Genomic DNA, 14,673 nt, shown 5'->3' on the forward strand with positions numbered 1-14,673 from the left:
TTATGTCCTTACTTCTCGCACATTTGAAGCTGTGATGTAGGATGTTGGCCATAGAGGAATGATAAAATGAAAGTTGAGAGCGCAGTTTTGTCCCAGTTATGTCTTTTCAACAACTTTTACCGAACCACGACATCAATCCAAATAAGAGTGGGCACTCTCTTTTTGGTCATTTAAGGTGTCATTTTGTCAGCTGTTTCAAAAGCTGTTTTTCTCAAATTAGTTGTGTCCAAATTCACTTTTTTTTTTTTTATATTTCGCCTTTACCTTTTGCTCCACTAGAAACTCATATTCTTTTTAAACAACATAAATACAAATTATTTGTGCACTTCCAGCAATATTCAACAGGAAAATGACAACATCAGGTACTTTTTTTTTTTTGAGATTACATTTGATGGATCTTATTTTTGCAAAAATTATAAAATATGAATTGTCCCCTGGTGCAGGTAGTATTTTGATAGATAAAGACCAGAGAGAATCCTTCCTGTAAAATGTAGTGAGGAGAAATAACAAATAAGTTTTAAAAAAGCAAACAACAAAGACATTTTTAGGGTGTTGAGCTTTTCTGTTTTTGTGTTTGACATTAATGGGACCTGATGAGGGGTTGTCGGCTTCCTGCTTTGCCAACACACTGGCTAGGTGCTGCCAACTCTCTTTGTGGGCATCTAGTGTGTGTTTGCTGTAATTGCTGGTGCCTTTAAAAATGAGCCAGCTCAATCTGCCTTACTCAGAAATTGCCAACAAACATTACAGGATTGATTCATCATTTTCAGCCCAAGGAAACCGCTCCTTCCACAACAAAAGAAGCAGTTTTTTATTTTCTCTTTGTAATTTGAAGTATTGGCTTTCATGTCTGCTCCACGTAATTCTCCGCGCATCTCAGAGGAGTCATCCGCTGTGATGGGTCAGGAAAAGAGCAAGCGTTGGAAAGTGGCAGAGCACACAGGCAAAGTAACAAGATTATGACCATTTGAGAAATGGTGTTACCAGAGAGTCCTCTCAGGTGTTGGTCTGGTAACTGATCATTAAACTGGACCAGGTCTGCATCTTGTTTGCCCACAGGCCACAGTGCAGTCCTTACTGTCACACCATGCAATTCACCTTGTTGATATTTTCACTTACCGTATACCTGGGCTCCTTTTCTTAGCCTCATTAAGGCCACTTTCAGAATCGCCTGTTGACATGAATGACTGATACTCAGGAATTGTGTTGTCCCTGCTTCCAGAAATAAACCCACTGCACCACTGTCCACCAGGAGTGTCTGACTCACAGATCAAGCACTCCAATAGTGAATTACAAAAGAAGAGCAGGGGCCGCGTAGTCCTCTCTTCTTTGACTGTCCAATAGTAGGTGACAAAGCTGCAGAGCAAAAGTGTACTTTGATTTTCTTTTATTGAACCTTGAAGCAACACGATGAAACCCAGTTGCCCATTTCCTACTGGAACAAGCCTTAACCTGATTTCACATGATCACAGTATATGAACCTATACACTGAGTTATGATATTTAGATGTCTTAACAGCTGAAACCACGTTTCTTGAGTAAGCCCTTTCAGCACTGGGAGCTTATTGAACCTCAGCTCTCTACCATTGCCACCATTAAGCCAATCATGGAAGCTTCCAACTTTAAGTTCACGACTATATGTTACATCTTTATCAGAGTTCTCACAATTCCTCATATTGCTTTTCTTTTACTGTCTAGTCTGTTCTAAACGTTGTCAGTCATTCGCAGGTCTGCTTTAAGAATCCATTTGATCTGACATCAAAGCACCAAAAAAAAAGTGAACACAAGAGTCATGAGAGGATATTCATATTTCTCTTACAATGAAAAGTTTTTACTATATCTTCTCTCAGGTCTCGGCTGAGAAAAAAAAAACGCAGCTTTCCTTGAGAGCTGGACTGGAGGTAGAATCCCCTGAGCTAAGGACGGGGTGGCCTATTTTGACTTGACTGTCATGCACCTGAACAGCAAGCTATCCAGCAGGTGTACGGTGTCCTTTGTGTAAAAGCCAACAGATCATCACTGGCTTGTGGGGTTGATGACCTGAGCTGGTACCTCCTCTGCCTCTCCTTAAAGTCATACTCCTTTTTCATCCTGTGGGAAATAACACACTAGAACATAGTCCTGACAAGACCCTGCTGACTTTGCTTACAGGCAAGCTATCAGTGCAGTGCTGGCATACACCAGCCAAATCTTTCTCCTCTCTTGACTAAAAAAAACTCCACTGTAGGCTGTAGATTGGCTGTTCTTCATTTGTATATAAATGTAATTAGTACAAGTGTGAATAAAATGAATAATAGGATTCTACTCCTTTGCTTTTCTCACTCCGTTTAAATGCATTTCATCACTCTGTGTTTATTTTTGTTTGTAGACACCACAGTATATATCCCCTCGTTCGATGGGACGTCTTATTTGGAGCTGCAGCCTCTTGCATCCCTTTTCCAGCCTTCTGGTGCGAGTAATAATCTCAAGGACACTGCTGTTATTCTCCATTTGACAGTGAAAACAAGATCAACACAGGGCACGATCCTCTACAGTGAGTACAATCTCTTCTTATCATGAACATTAAAAAGCACCAAAAACAACTGTGAAAGCAAGCACTGGCAAAGGTTGGAAAACATATGTTTTTAATGCACATTTTTCTTTACATTTGGCCTTGTGATTGCAGAAGAGTTGTCTCATCTTGTATTATAAGCCACAACGCAAGCCATCATGTCCAAGTGCTTTACATAATACTGATTTTAATGGTTAATATGTTGCTGTATTTACAGGGACTGGATGCATCACATTTTCTCTTACCGACAGCTTTTAATGAAACAAATACTTCAACATTTTGCAAAATATACATGTATAAATACATATATAATATAATATGCATATAACAAACCCTACCTACTAGCTCCTCTAAAGCTCAGTTATTAACACGTTATGTATGTGTCGGAGTATTTCTTGGCCGGGTGCAGTGACTTCCTGGAGTCAGTGGTGGTTGCCTGACAACCACTCAGTGATGGCAAGACTCCACGAAGTCACTGCACCTGGCCAAGAATTAGCTCAGCACATACCCCACCTGAACAGCACAACTTGCTGCTTTTACAACGCTCGTAGCCCCCGCCCTCCTCTTCATGCTAAGATAAGCTGCGGTCTGTAGCTTCATTCAACTGCGCAGACATGAAAGCAGCATCTGTGTTCTTATCTAACTCTTGGCAAGAGAATAATTAAGTATGTTTCCCAAAATGTCAAACTTGAAAACAAAATATTTAATGTTCTACAAACTGTGGGCTAAATGATGTGTCTGATGCCATATTAAGGTATTTCCAGCACAGCTAGATTTGAATTTACTTGCAGAAAACAAATATGTGCTCTAAAGTGATGTGAGCCCCTCAATACAGAGAAGCTAGTCTCCACTGTGCTGCCAATCCATGTTGACTGTAAAACTTCTATTACTGACATGCTTCTACTCAGTATTGTTATTGCTCTCAGCCTCTTCTGTTTCAATCACCGATAATGCAGAAATGATGAATACGGCCGTGCTGTGTTAATCAGCCTCTGACTTTATTGAGATGTTGGAAATATGATACTCTTTCCAAGTGCCTGTGAGGAGGATGCTTAGCAACAGCTATGGTGGTATAGAAAAGGCAGGAAGAAAAGACAAGAAGCCACTGAATGAAAACTGGATGGATTCAAGTTCAATAACATATTCACAGTGTCGAGGAGGATTACACAAGAGATGAGTAAAAGAGTGAATTAAACTGCCTGTGGTGTTTCAGTATAATTTTTATAGAATACACGTACTCATCCATCCCAAACATTAATCATAAAAACTACTGGACAGATAGAAAGCAGTCACCAGCACTGTGAGTCATCTCTTGGTTGGAAGGAACTTTGGGACACAGAGGTGGGTCGTGTGTTTCCAAGGCTACAGGAGAAAGGCAAGGAAGCACTGAGACTCATGTTTGTCTTTAGGAGAATCTGACCAGCTTTTCTCGTGGCTGCCACTTAGGCACAGGTCCGTTTATGCAGTCAAGGACATTCATAGGGTGCTTTTTGTAGAAGTCCTTTCAACCACGTCATAAAGTCATGGCATGAATAAGGCCACGTGTCACGTGATTACGAAAGAACGGGAGAAAAGGGAATAACTTGGTGAAGGACAGCACATAGCCTTGCTTTTGTGGAGAGCTGTGAGTTTTGTTGTGCTGCTGATGATCTGAGCTATAACCTAAAAGCGAACAAAGGAATCCTCATAAGAGGGCCAGAGCTGGTTGGTCATGTGGGGAGCGAGCAATGGGCTGACCCTTTACGTCTACCGCGAGCTCTACATTGTACATCTACCTCCTGCCCACTCCTTTTGTTCCCACACCTGCACGTGTGCACATACACAGTCTCTTTTGTTACAGATGTGGATAGGTAAGCCTGACAGCCACTGAGTAGACCCTTATAACAATAGTGTATTGTTTTGGGAGGAGAGGAGTCAGTAGATTTGTGGTCATTTTTTAGGGCTTGAGAAAGCTGAGCCATGAGAACTGAGCTAGATTTTGTCCGCCTTTGTGTGTATTATACACTGCATCTGTTCAACGTATGGGTGCATATATTAAAGCTTCTCACTGCATTGGTTACACCTCTAAAAACTCACCTCTGTTCATCAGAATTGTATATTTAGAAGTTTTTTTCCATGAGGAAAATCCCTTCATGCCTTACATTGGCCGAGTCGTAACTCTTTACCTTTGCCTTCATGTTTTATGCGAGGTTCTAAGGAGTCCCCGCCTCCGTCTCCACCCACCCCTCCGCCGCTCGCCTGCAGCTTTGACTCTGCTCATCAAACACACAGACCTCATCTGCAGCTCAGCTGTCAGACAAACTGTTTGACGAATGTTTGCCATCACTTTCTTCATCAACACCCCCAAGCAGTATAAAGTGTCCTGTCAGCATTTGATATGAATCATCATGTAACTTGGCAGGCTAATGTTGGCTAACATTATCTAGCACACTGCGGAGTTGTTTGGACAGTCAACGGACAAAACACAACAAAAATAAGCTCACTGATTGACCAACATGTTGGCTTGTACTTGCTGTGTCTCCAGGATAAATGGACGGAGCAGCATTGGGCTTGAATCTAAGTTTTGTCATAAAACAGCGCCATGAAAAAAGGCTACTGCAGGCCACAGTTTGGCTGTTGGGTTTTTGGATCTTTTGGTAACGCATGAAGGCTCATCATTTCTCCTTTTGTGACTTTAGAAGAACAGATCTCTGCCATCATTTTGGAAATAGTGAAACTTAGCTCGTGACACCCCAGCAGGTGAGGTGCAGCAAGTCACCTTGCATTGTGTGGTGATCGCAGGTGATTTATTCTGCACTAACCTGGCACTGACACCACAACATTCATCTTTCTGGTGTAACCTAGATCACCCCCTTATCTGTGACATCGTCTACAGGTTCATGGCCTCTCATTTGCATTTACAGACCTTTTAAAACATTACAATACAGCAGGGTTCACCTGCACTTCCTCTGCTTTCATCAAATCTAGATTTTCTGGCTTCTAATAACTGCTGTTATTTTTGATGGTGAGCAGTAAGCTCAAACCCAGGGGGGCAACATGCCTCCCAAAAAACCCAAAATGCGATGTTAGTGACACTGCACGCAATTTCAAGCAAGTCATTTCTAATTTATTAAATGTTGTATTTTCTCTAACAATTTGTTCTAGTACATCAGCATTTTTAACAGGAAGCTGGAGGAGCTCACTGAGAACTATTATTTCCCTTTAACACTGTAAGCCAGTGTGCAAATATACTTAAAAGTTTTGGTGGTTTTACTGTACTATAAAACAGTCTTATATTCCTTAGAGTCATAGTACCTTGACATTTCTCTTTCTGAGCTGACATTGGCCTCCCATAATGGCTGCTGAGGGTTCAACCAAAGACTTAAATCTTTGTGTTAAAAGGAGCTATTAATTAGCCAGCTCCCAGAGCCTAATAGGACTCTAAATTAGTGTTTTATATATGGTTGGTACACTTGAAAGGTCAACCAGCTAAGCCTTAAATACACATAGACAATGGTAGTCGTCTATGGAGTTGTCTACGTGTATGTTAGACACAGATACCTAATGAGAGTGATCAAAAATTTAAGAGTTTCCAATTCAGTGTAGGAGGTTTTCAATAAAACATTCAAGAGTTTCTCCATTCAAATGTAAGTGTGGCCATTATATGTCTGCTTACACTAGCCTATTAATCATTTGTTGTTGAATTCAGTGGTTTGTATTTTGGAATACTTAGAAGACACTATTCAAGAAATACTTGAAACTGTGAAATGACAGGTTTGAGGACAGAGTGGCAGAATAATTGCAAAGCAAAGCTTTTAGTATGCTTTATGCAAGCACACAAGCTTAATGCTTGTTTTGGGATGTTTTTGGAAAAACAGCACATTACACAAACAAAAAGAATACAGCTGTAGGGACCTGAGGTGTATTTTTCAGTCATGTTTTTCCTCAAGATGCTTCTCAATACAAATGCCAAAAGCCATACGTTTTATATGAAACACTTATAAACTTAGACGTACACCAAAGAAATGGTGCTCAAACAATGTCATTCCTTTCTGATTAGTTAGTTTCATTTCCCTTTGTGTGCAGTGGACATGAATAGGAGCAGAACAATAACAGAAAAAGGCTTTAAATAAAGACATGGACATAATCAATATACTATACGCTTGTGATATTGAATACATGAATTCATTTGGAATAAAGAAAAATAAAAACTAGTTACTGGTACAGTTTGGTACAGGAGATTAAAATATGAACAGATGAAGAACACCTCAGTGGTGCTCGCTAGAGGAAGACCACACTGGAAAATGCATGAAGTTAGATGTGATATGTGTCAAGTGAGTTAGAATGAGGTTGGTGTCAAACTAGCACAAATCATCCACCTACACTCCATCATATTAGCTGCCTCTTGTATCCACAGCCACCGGTTATCTGGCTGCGCTGATCACAAGTCACTGCTTGTGTGAGTCTTCACTGATTTCCTCTATCGATTAGTTTGAAAAATCATGATAACATGATGTGATCGTCACCTCAGAGGAGCTTTCACCAATCTCAAGAATACATGTGAAGAAATGTGAAAGTTTCATATTCATGATTTTAAGCGGGTCACTTCAATCAAATCACTACCAACTCTTTTCTTCAGTCCAAATCATATTTACGATATTTCACTGCTGCAGCATCTGAAAGCCAGAAAGCAGAATGTGGGCCTTGTCATGAAGAGAGATGAATGTTCAGAAAGCATATATAGAGGGCACAGTGCCTTTTATCTAGTAATGCTTCCTGGCTTACAGTGCACCATCTTTTTCATATCAGAGGATAGGAACTGAAAAGACTCCAGAGATCAAACAGACAAAGTTAATCAGAAGACAACCAAAAGACATGCATTGAGATGCTGTGAATCTCTTCGCCAGACCTGCTCCTTATTCCCCGCTCCCCTTTATACACCTCTCCCTGAAGCAAACATGTGAGTCTCCCCCTGGACTTCAATTGTCAGCTCGAGAAGAGAAATAGGAGTAGGTGGGGTGAGGGAGAGAGAGAGAGAGATAAAGAGAGAGCGAGAGAGAGAACAGGTGACAGGCACTGACAAAAGGACGAACGCTCTGTTAGGCTCGGTGCAGAGTAACAGGGCCATGGGGACAACAGGGAACAATATCCTTACAGAAGAAAAATAGAAAAATAAAAGATGGGGCAACATTGACTTCTATAGTAAATAATATTTGTCAGCAAATGAGTTATAGCTTTAGCGGAAACAACCGGTTTGAAAAGGAGACAAAGGCTCATTGTTGCAGAAAGAAGTTGCGTCTGTGTGATTTTTGTTGTCTTTGCTGCCACATTCATTAACTCCAGACAGTCTCCACTGAATCTGTGGCTTGGCAGTGATAGCAGTGATTATATGCCAAGCATAATTATGTTTTTACTTGTCCACACAAATATTTTTGAAAGATATTTTTGAATACTAGATATACAGAAAATGTATTTCAGAAAGCTACAATAAAGTACCAGACACTGGCTTTTTTTCTCGTCAGTGAAGTGCAGGCAATTCTTAAACCTAAATTTGTGAACTTCTATCCAACAATTGAAGAAAAACCTCAGACTTGCACCTTTCAATCTCTCCCACTTTTCAATGTCACATAATTTGTCAGCATCTCAACCAGCTTGGGCAGACCTTTGCTAGAAAGTCACTGATGAAAGTAAGCATCAAATGAAAATATTAAATACTGCCTCTTTGCTTGTGTGCTACCTCAAGTCACATTCTTCTGAGTTGTGCCTTCTCTCAGCCTCCTCTTACTGCTGCTAAAAACAGTCTCTGACAGTCACATTTATGCAGTATAACACAGTGTTTGATGCATGTTTCCATCATTTGAAAGGTGTTTTTTTTTTCCAAAGAAAGAAAGAAAAAAGACTTCTTTAAACCACACCATAAACAGACAATGATTGTGTCAAAAATAATTGTTTGAGACAGGGAAGTCAAAGTTGGGATATGAAGCCTTCTGTCTGTGAATAAGCAGAAAACATTAAATAGCCTCAATTCATGCCACAAACTGAAGGTTTGCTTGCAATAAAAGAACATGAAAGATTTTCAGTAGCCCCTCTTCTCAACATCACAAAGCACATACGCATTTACCAGCCAAATATCAGGTTAAAATATGACAAATTACTGTTTACCTTGTCAAAACATGCAAAGAGGCAGATGAATGCAAAGAACTAAATACATGTGTTTCCAACAAGGCAAATACAAGGCATATCACAAATGTGTGCAAAAAAAAGGAAAAAACCTCTGGTATTTCTCATCAGTTGCAACTTTATTGTTGGAGTAAAGTGTACACTCTCTCGAGCTCTGCCCCTCTGCTGATGCAGATTTCCACAGAGTGCATCGGGACATTCAAACAAATGAGCAAACTTGATTTATACTCTCAGGGTCCACTTTATTAGGTACACCTTTACAGTCTGATGGAATCCAATACAAGGTTTCTACTATACAGTCTACATTAATGATGCCTAAAATATTCAGGTTTTGTTGTCCGATTTTAAGACTGTCATACAGGTATTGATTCAATTATATTATGTTTGATAACTGATGTGCTGTGCTCTCAGTATAATGTACTCCAGTACAACACCACCTGCATGATTGCGTTAGATCATGCAGATGTACATTTGATTCCAAGGGAAGTGGAATTTGCTTGACAGAAGAGAAAAGATATTAGTCAAAACATTAGAAATATACACACTTGAAGACGTAGTATGCTAACAAGTATAATTAAAAGCAATTAAACTGTAAATTGAAACAATTATCACAAAAACAAGGCTAATCGATGCATAGCTTTTTTCTTTTTTGCATGATTTTGAACCATTTGAGCAGCTAGAAGCATGAAATTTAAGAGTAGCTTCGTCAACTTTTGGTTTAACCCTTGGGAAAACTCTGGGGCCTCTACCAGATAACTGGAGAGCCTGGATGGCTTTATAATGGCATGCATGTCAGCGATGTACTGTGGAGTCATGCAGGCTTTTGTAGACAAGAGGTTACATTTTGTAATAATTTCTAAAATTTAAAGGGAGAGAATGCATGGATCTTATGGCTGGTGGCGTGATAAAAATTTGTCTTTCTTGTTGAAACAGCTGTAATAGCTATATTAACAAATATGTCTGTGGAGGATATGGCCTGCTGGCAGCATGGTTTAACTGAACAGCAGGGGATCCGGAATTGATCCTTGGGGAACTTCACATACAAAGTCCACCTTTAGAAAGAGAAAATGACTAAATCAGTCCCTTCAAGTAGGATGGAAATTTGCTAAATGCTGCAAGCAAATAAGAATAAAAAACAAGGCTTTGGCTGCCGTCTTTGTCCCTAATGCTGCTTTTTTGTCAGGGAATAAGAGTCTTCCACAGAACAAGGATGAGGAAACAGTGGATTGTCTTAACAAGATATTCCTCCTGTGGTCCATTTGGCAACAGCGGTTAGTAATATAGCACCGTTAAGTGCATCCCTGTTGAGTCTTATGACAGGGAAGACCTCCAAGTCTTCTTAGAAAATGCATTATCAGACTGCAGTATATTAAGCTAAGCAGAGCCTCTCTCTGACAAAGAGATGGGGATTTCCTGGTTGCCCTTCTCACCCTGGAGGAATTGCTCAGTGCTTTCATATCAGTTGCCATGCAGCCTTGAAACAACAATCTCAGCTTTTGTTTCATTTTCCTCTGGTGTCCATAGCCTCCACCCAGTGCCATTACCTCACAAGAGATGGCAGACACATCTGTCTCTGCAGCCCACACACCTCTGTCCATGTCTACACCAGCCTGCCCCTCTCTACAGAGTCCAGGCTCAATTATCATTGTCATTGTGAAATCCAAGGGGTCAACCCTGCTTGTGTTGCTCCTACTCAGTAGCTCCCTCTGGATTTTTGGTTCCCTGTCAGTCTCTCTAATTCAGCCGAATTGTGCCTTGTTGAAAACATAGAAACATTTTAGGCCTTTCTAACAGGGAAGTATTCATGTTCTGTCTACGGCCCTGCAACCATGTCTTCCTTGACAGTGGCGAGAGAGTGGCAGGGTCTCTCTATCTCTGTCTACTTCACAGAGCTGCATTCTTATGTTACCTGCCCTCTGCTCATGTCTTCAGCTGTGCGGGAATGACATGCACTCCCTCTCCACCTCCTTCCTGAAGACCCGAGTAGCCTGTGTGGGAGGATTAATGCTGCCGCTGTCTGTCACTCCCCCACCACACTGTCTCACTTGCAAGAGACTCTGCAAGCCCAGCACAACTCCCATTGTGATATAATGTACTGGAGTCTGGGAAGTGGCATATCTAATGATGACATCCTGACTCACAACCTATATTAGCAGCAAACAGAAACAGAAACTGTTTCTTACCCTCATCAGCAGGCTGATTTGGAGCATGGAGAAAAGCAAGACCCACTGCACTGATTTTCACATGGTGAAGCTGTTTTCACAGAGACTGCCCAGTCGTAGATTAGACAAAGCGGAAATAAGATGCAGGGCTTTGCCGTCATTTCTCTCATGTGACTTCTGTTAATATTCTTAAAACAAGAATATATTCCTATATTCTTAAACAAGAAATCGTGCACCTACCATTGTTTTCATGGAAGCTCAAGTAGCACTTCAACCTGCATCTGGTGATCATTCTCCTTGTAACCAGGTGGGAACAGACCTACCAGTAATCCAAGGGGAAAGGAACATCTGTGCAGAGGATAAGCTCTTGCGTTTTTAGCCTGTTGCCTTTCACCTCCATTTAAACTGTAATGACAAGATCAGCAGATCAGAATTAAACACATAACCCTACTGGAACAGGTCAACAGAAGTGGATCAGTCCCTCTTGAGGCAGAAATCCCATCTCCTTGTGCTAACCCATGACAGTCCACACTTGGAGATATTTGTATAAACATAGAAACCTTTCCTGTACTGGGAAGTCTGACACGGCTGATAGTTATCATTGTAGCGCCAGACAGCATGATGGCACTGTGTTATGCAGAGATGATTCAGCTCATATCGCTGCAGTCCTGGTACATGCTGTGAACCATTGTTCAAGTGGGCAGTGCTTTATGTTTGATGCCCAGATGGAGATAGCTTCTCGTAGCTGAGATCCTGAGAAGAGCATGCTGGTGCGTCAAGGACTGACACTGAGGTCCAGTGTCACAGGTGGTATGATGGGAGAGGAGCCATGTGGTTACTTTCTTGCAGGTTCACATAGAACAGATTCTGAAACTTCTTGTCCAAGGGATTTCTGTAGGGATTGGTCTTTAATCAGTCCTCTGTCTCCTCTTTCCTCAAGCATTTCTTACAAGCCCTTGCAGGTGGAGGTATCCAGTGGAAAGTGTTTTTGTCCCTCAGTAAGAATGGTGGTTCTCCAGAACTTTTCAGATGAGCCCTCCAAACTCTTTGGGTAGATTGCTCTCTGACTATTGTCTTTTTCTGTTATCTTGTTACTTATCACTTGGCTAAGAGTGACTGACTTGTGTGTGCCACTTGGTCAATCCAAGCTGAATGCTTGAAGAAAAAAATAGTGTAGTACTACATGCTGAGAGAACCTATTCTTTAAGCCTTGGAGCATTTAGAGTTTATTAGGTCTGGGGAAGTTCATTGTAATGAATTATTCTTTGAGAGAAGAAACATTGCACTGGTTGTTCACAGTGTTTTTATTGGTGTGTTATGTGGAGAACACAACAATTTGAACTAGGTTCTTGGAAAACCCCTGTCTAAACAAAGGCATACCCTTTGGCTGTGCAGTGGCATTTGTTGGCAGGCAGGAAATCCTCCCTTGGGTTTTCATATGCGGGTATTGATCACAAGTATGGCCTTGTTGTCAACATGCTGACATTTATCAGCTTTAACTAGCAAGGCTTGTCTATGTACCTCTGAGTCCTGCTTGCTTATGTTGGCATGAACAGTATAACACCATTATATATATTGTATGTTTACATAAGTTAAATTCAAAAGCAAAAGGTCCTATTTGTCCATCCACTTACCGTACCGCTATGTTCATGACAAACTGTTTTCTGCTTCTGACCGTGCCCCTTCTTGCTGAAACATTTGTATTTTATTTCACACTAATTTTCTGTATTCAGTATACTGAGAGTTAAGCCTGAGATAGTGTCAGAAATATTGTACCTTACATAATTTATTGAATTTGGTAATACAGAAAAACAAGACTCTTTACTAACCATATTTTCTTAATATTACAGCTCAGGAGCAGAACTTTGGGGATCAGTTCCTTCATGTGTTCCTTCAAGATGGAAGCCCTGTTGCTAAACTTGGGTGTGGTGGCAGCCAGGTTCTGAATGCAGATGCAGGCCAGAGCATCAATAATAACAGATGGATGCCAATCACAATCCGGTATGATTTATCTCTCCTACATTCCTCACTGTTCATTGATATTCTATTGCCAAAATCATTATTTCTGTCTTTGAATAACACTTTTTGCTGTCAGTATTGAACATGATATGCGTTATCAGACTTGCTTTCGTAAGTCAGCGTGTCTTTGTGTAGGAGGTGCAGGAGTGCCAGGTGTGCATAAAATGTTTGTCACTATCAAGAAGCAACCAAGAGCAGACGATATCAGTGATTTAGCAAAGATTTTAAACTTTCACCTTTCCAGATGATTGATCTCTGCATCACACCAATCAAATATCCCCCCAAAAAATTCAAGTTCATCAACTTCACTAATTTATTTTCAACATTGCCACTGATATTATGAACTAATGGTAACTGTAACTTCATACGTACTGTTTTTCAAAAGCCTAAAAAGAAGAAAGAAGAAAATAGAACAAACAAACAAAATCAATAAACACAATGTATTTTTTGTAAATGTGCACATGTACTTATTTAAAGACTTAAAAAACTTGGGCAGTGCTCAGTGCTCCTCACTCTGATTTCACGTCATGGTCTCTTTGATAAAGTCCTGTGAAAGCTTGTCTGTCCAGTAGCTGTACAGATCAGTGCTGATCAGAGAACTGAGTCTACAGTAATACAGAATTGCAATGAAAGCTCACTACATCAGACAAATCCCAACCCTAATGCCCTGGATCTCAGCGCACCTCAGCAACAGTGCAGTCCCTGACGTGTCAAAATGTCAAAGTCACATAAACAAAGAAAACTGCCCGCTGGGTGAGTACTTACAGCCAGCTGTCTCCTTCAGAGAGTTATACACAGAAATTGTAATCACATATCAAAGTTTTTTTTCCGAAATTTATTTTTGTTTTATTGTTTTTGACCAACACACCCAAGTTACACCCAACGGCACAAAACTAACATATTCTAGTGAGGTGCTTCCTTGTGGTGGTAGCTATGTTATTCACAATACTAATCAGACCTCAATAACATTATATTGCTCTGTCAAGTAATGTGTTACCAATTAAATATTCAGCAGCTCTAAGCAATGTCACCCCTTTTATGATGTCCAATACAAGGAACAAACCGCTCAACGCCTCTGTAATTAGATACAAAATACAAGTATTATATATTGTAAACCATTACATTTTAGGGTGTAGACTGGGGTTAAGGTTAGGATTAGGTTGGTAGTGGTTATGGTTATAGTTAGGGTCAGTCTCCAGGAAATGAATGGAAGTCAATGTAATGTGCCCAACAATGATGAAAACACAACTATGTGTGCACATGCGTGTGCATGTGTGGCTGTCTCTGTCCAAAGAGCAGCACACTCTGCTGTGCCTCGATTGCAAAATGTAGATAAATATATTTATTCAGAGTCGTTTTGTTGGCCATCAACTTTGCATTTCAGCACATATTGTCAAAAATAAATAAAATAAATGCTTCAGGTCATGTTACGCCCGTGAGACACCGCTGAAACTCGAGCCTGCACTGAGCCAGTGCAGACAGCTGCACAGATTAAAATGAGAGCAGATCTGTTGTGTGAGGTGAGCATGTAGAAAAAACTGATCTGATGAGGTTTGTCAGCAAAATTCCTGTCAAAAACAGTCATAAGGTAAGCTGATGTTGCCATAGAGACGAGGTCATGCCGAGGCCATCCTGGCTATAGCCATATTATTACAAACCATCATATAGAGCCAAATATAACACTAGTCATACCCCCAGTGCAAAAGTAGTGTCATCAGTAATGCACTACTCCACACAGACAGTGATATTGTGAAGTAACTTATTACTTTTAAATGAAAATAAA

General features: G+C 40.5%; 1 protein-coding gene across 1 annotated transcript in view; it reads left to right on the plus strand.

Moving 5' to 3' along the window:
• The window catches only part of eys (eyes shut homolog), a 141,041-nt gene that overhangs the window by 91,809 nt on the left and 34,559 nt on the right, over positions 1-14,673 (plus strand). The window contains exons 39-40 of the mRNA XM_076742472.1: positions 2,368-2,532; positions 12,722-12,872. Coding sequence (XP_076598587.1) covers positions 2,368-2,532; positions 12,722-12,872 — 316 coding nt within the window. The remainder of the gene's footprint in view (positions 1-2,367; positions 2,533-12,721; positions 12,873-14,673) is intronic.

The sequence above is a fragment of the Chaetodon auriga genome, chromosome 11, assembly GCF_051107435.1.
Source record: "Chaetodon auriga isolate fChaAug3 chromosome 11, fChaAug3.hap1, whole genome shotgun sequence".
In the NCBI taxonomy this organism is placed as follows: Eukaryota; Metazoa; Chordata; class Actinopteri; order Chaetodontiformes; family Chaetodontidae; genus Chaetodon; species Chaetodon auriga.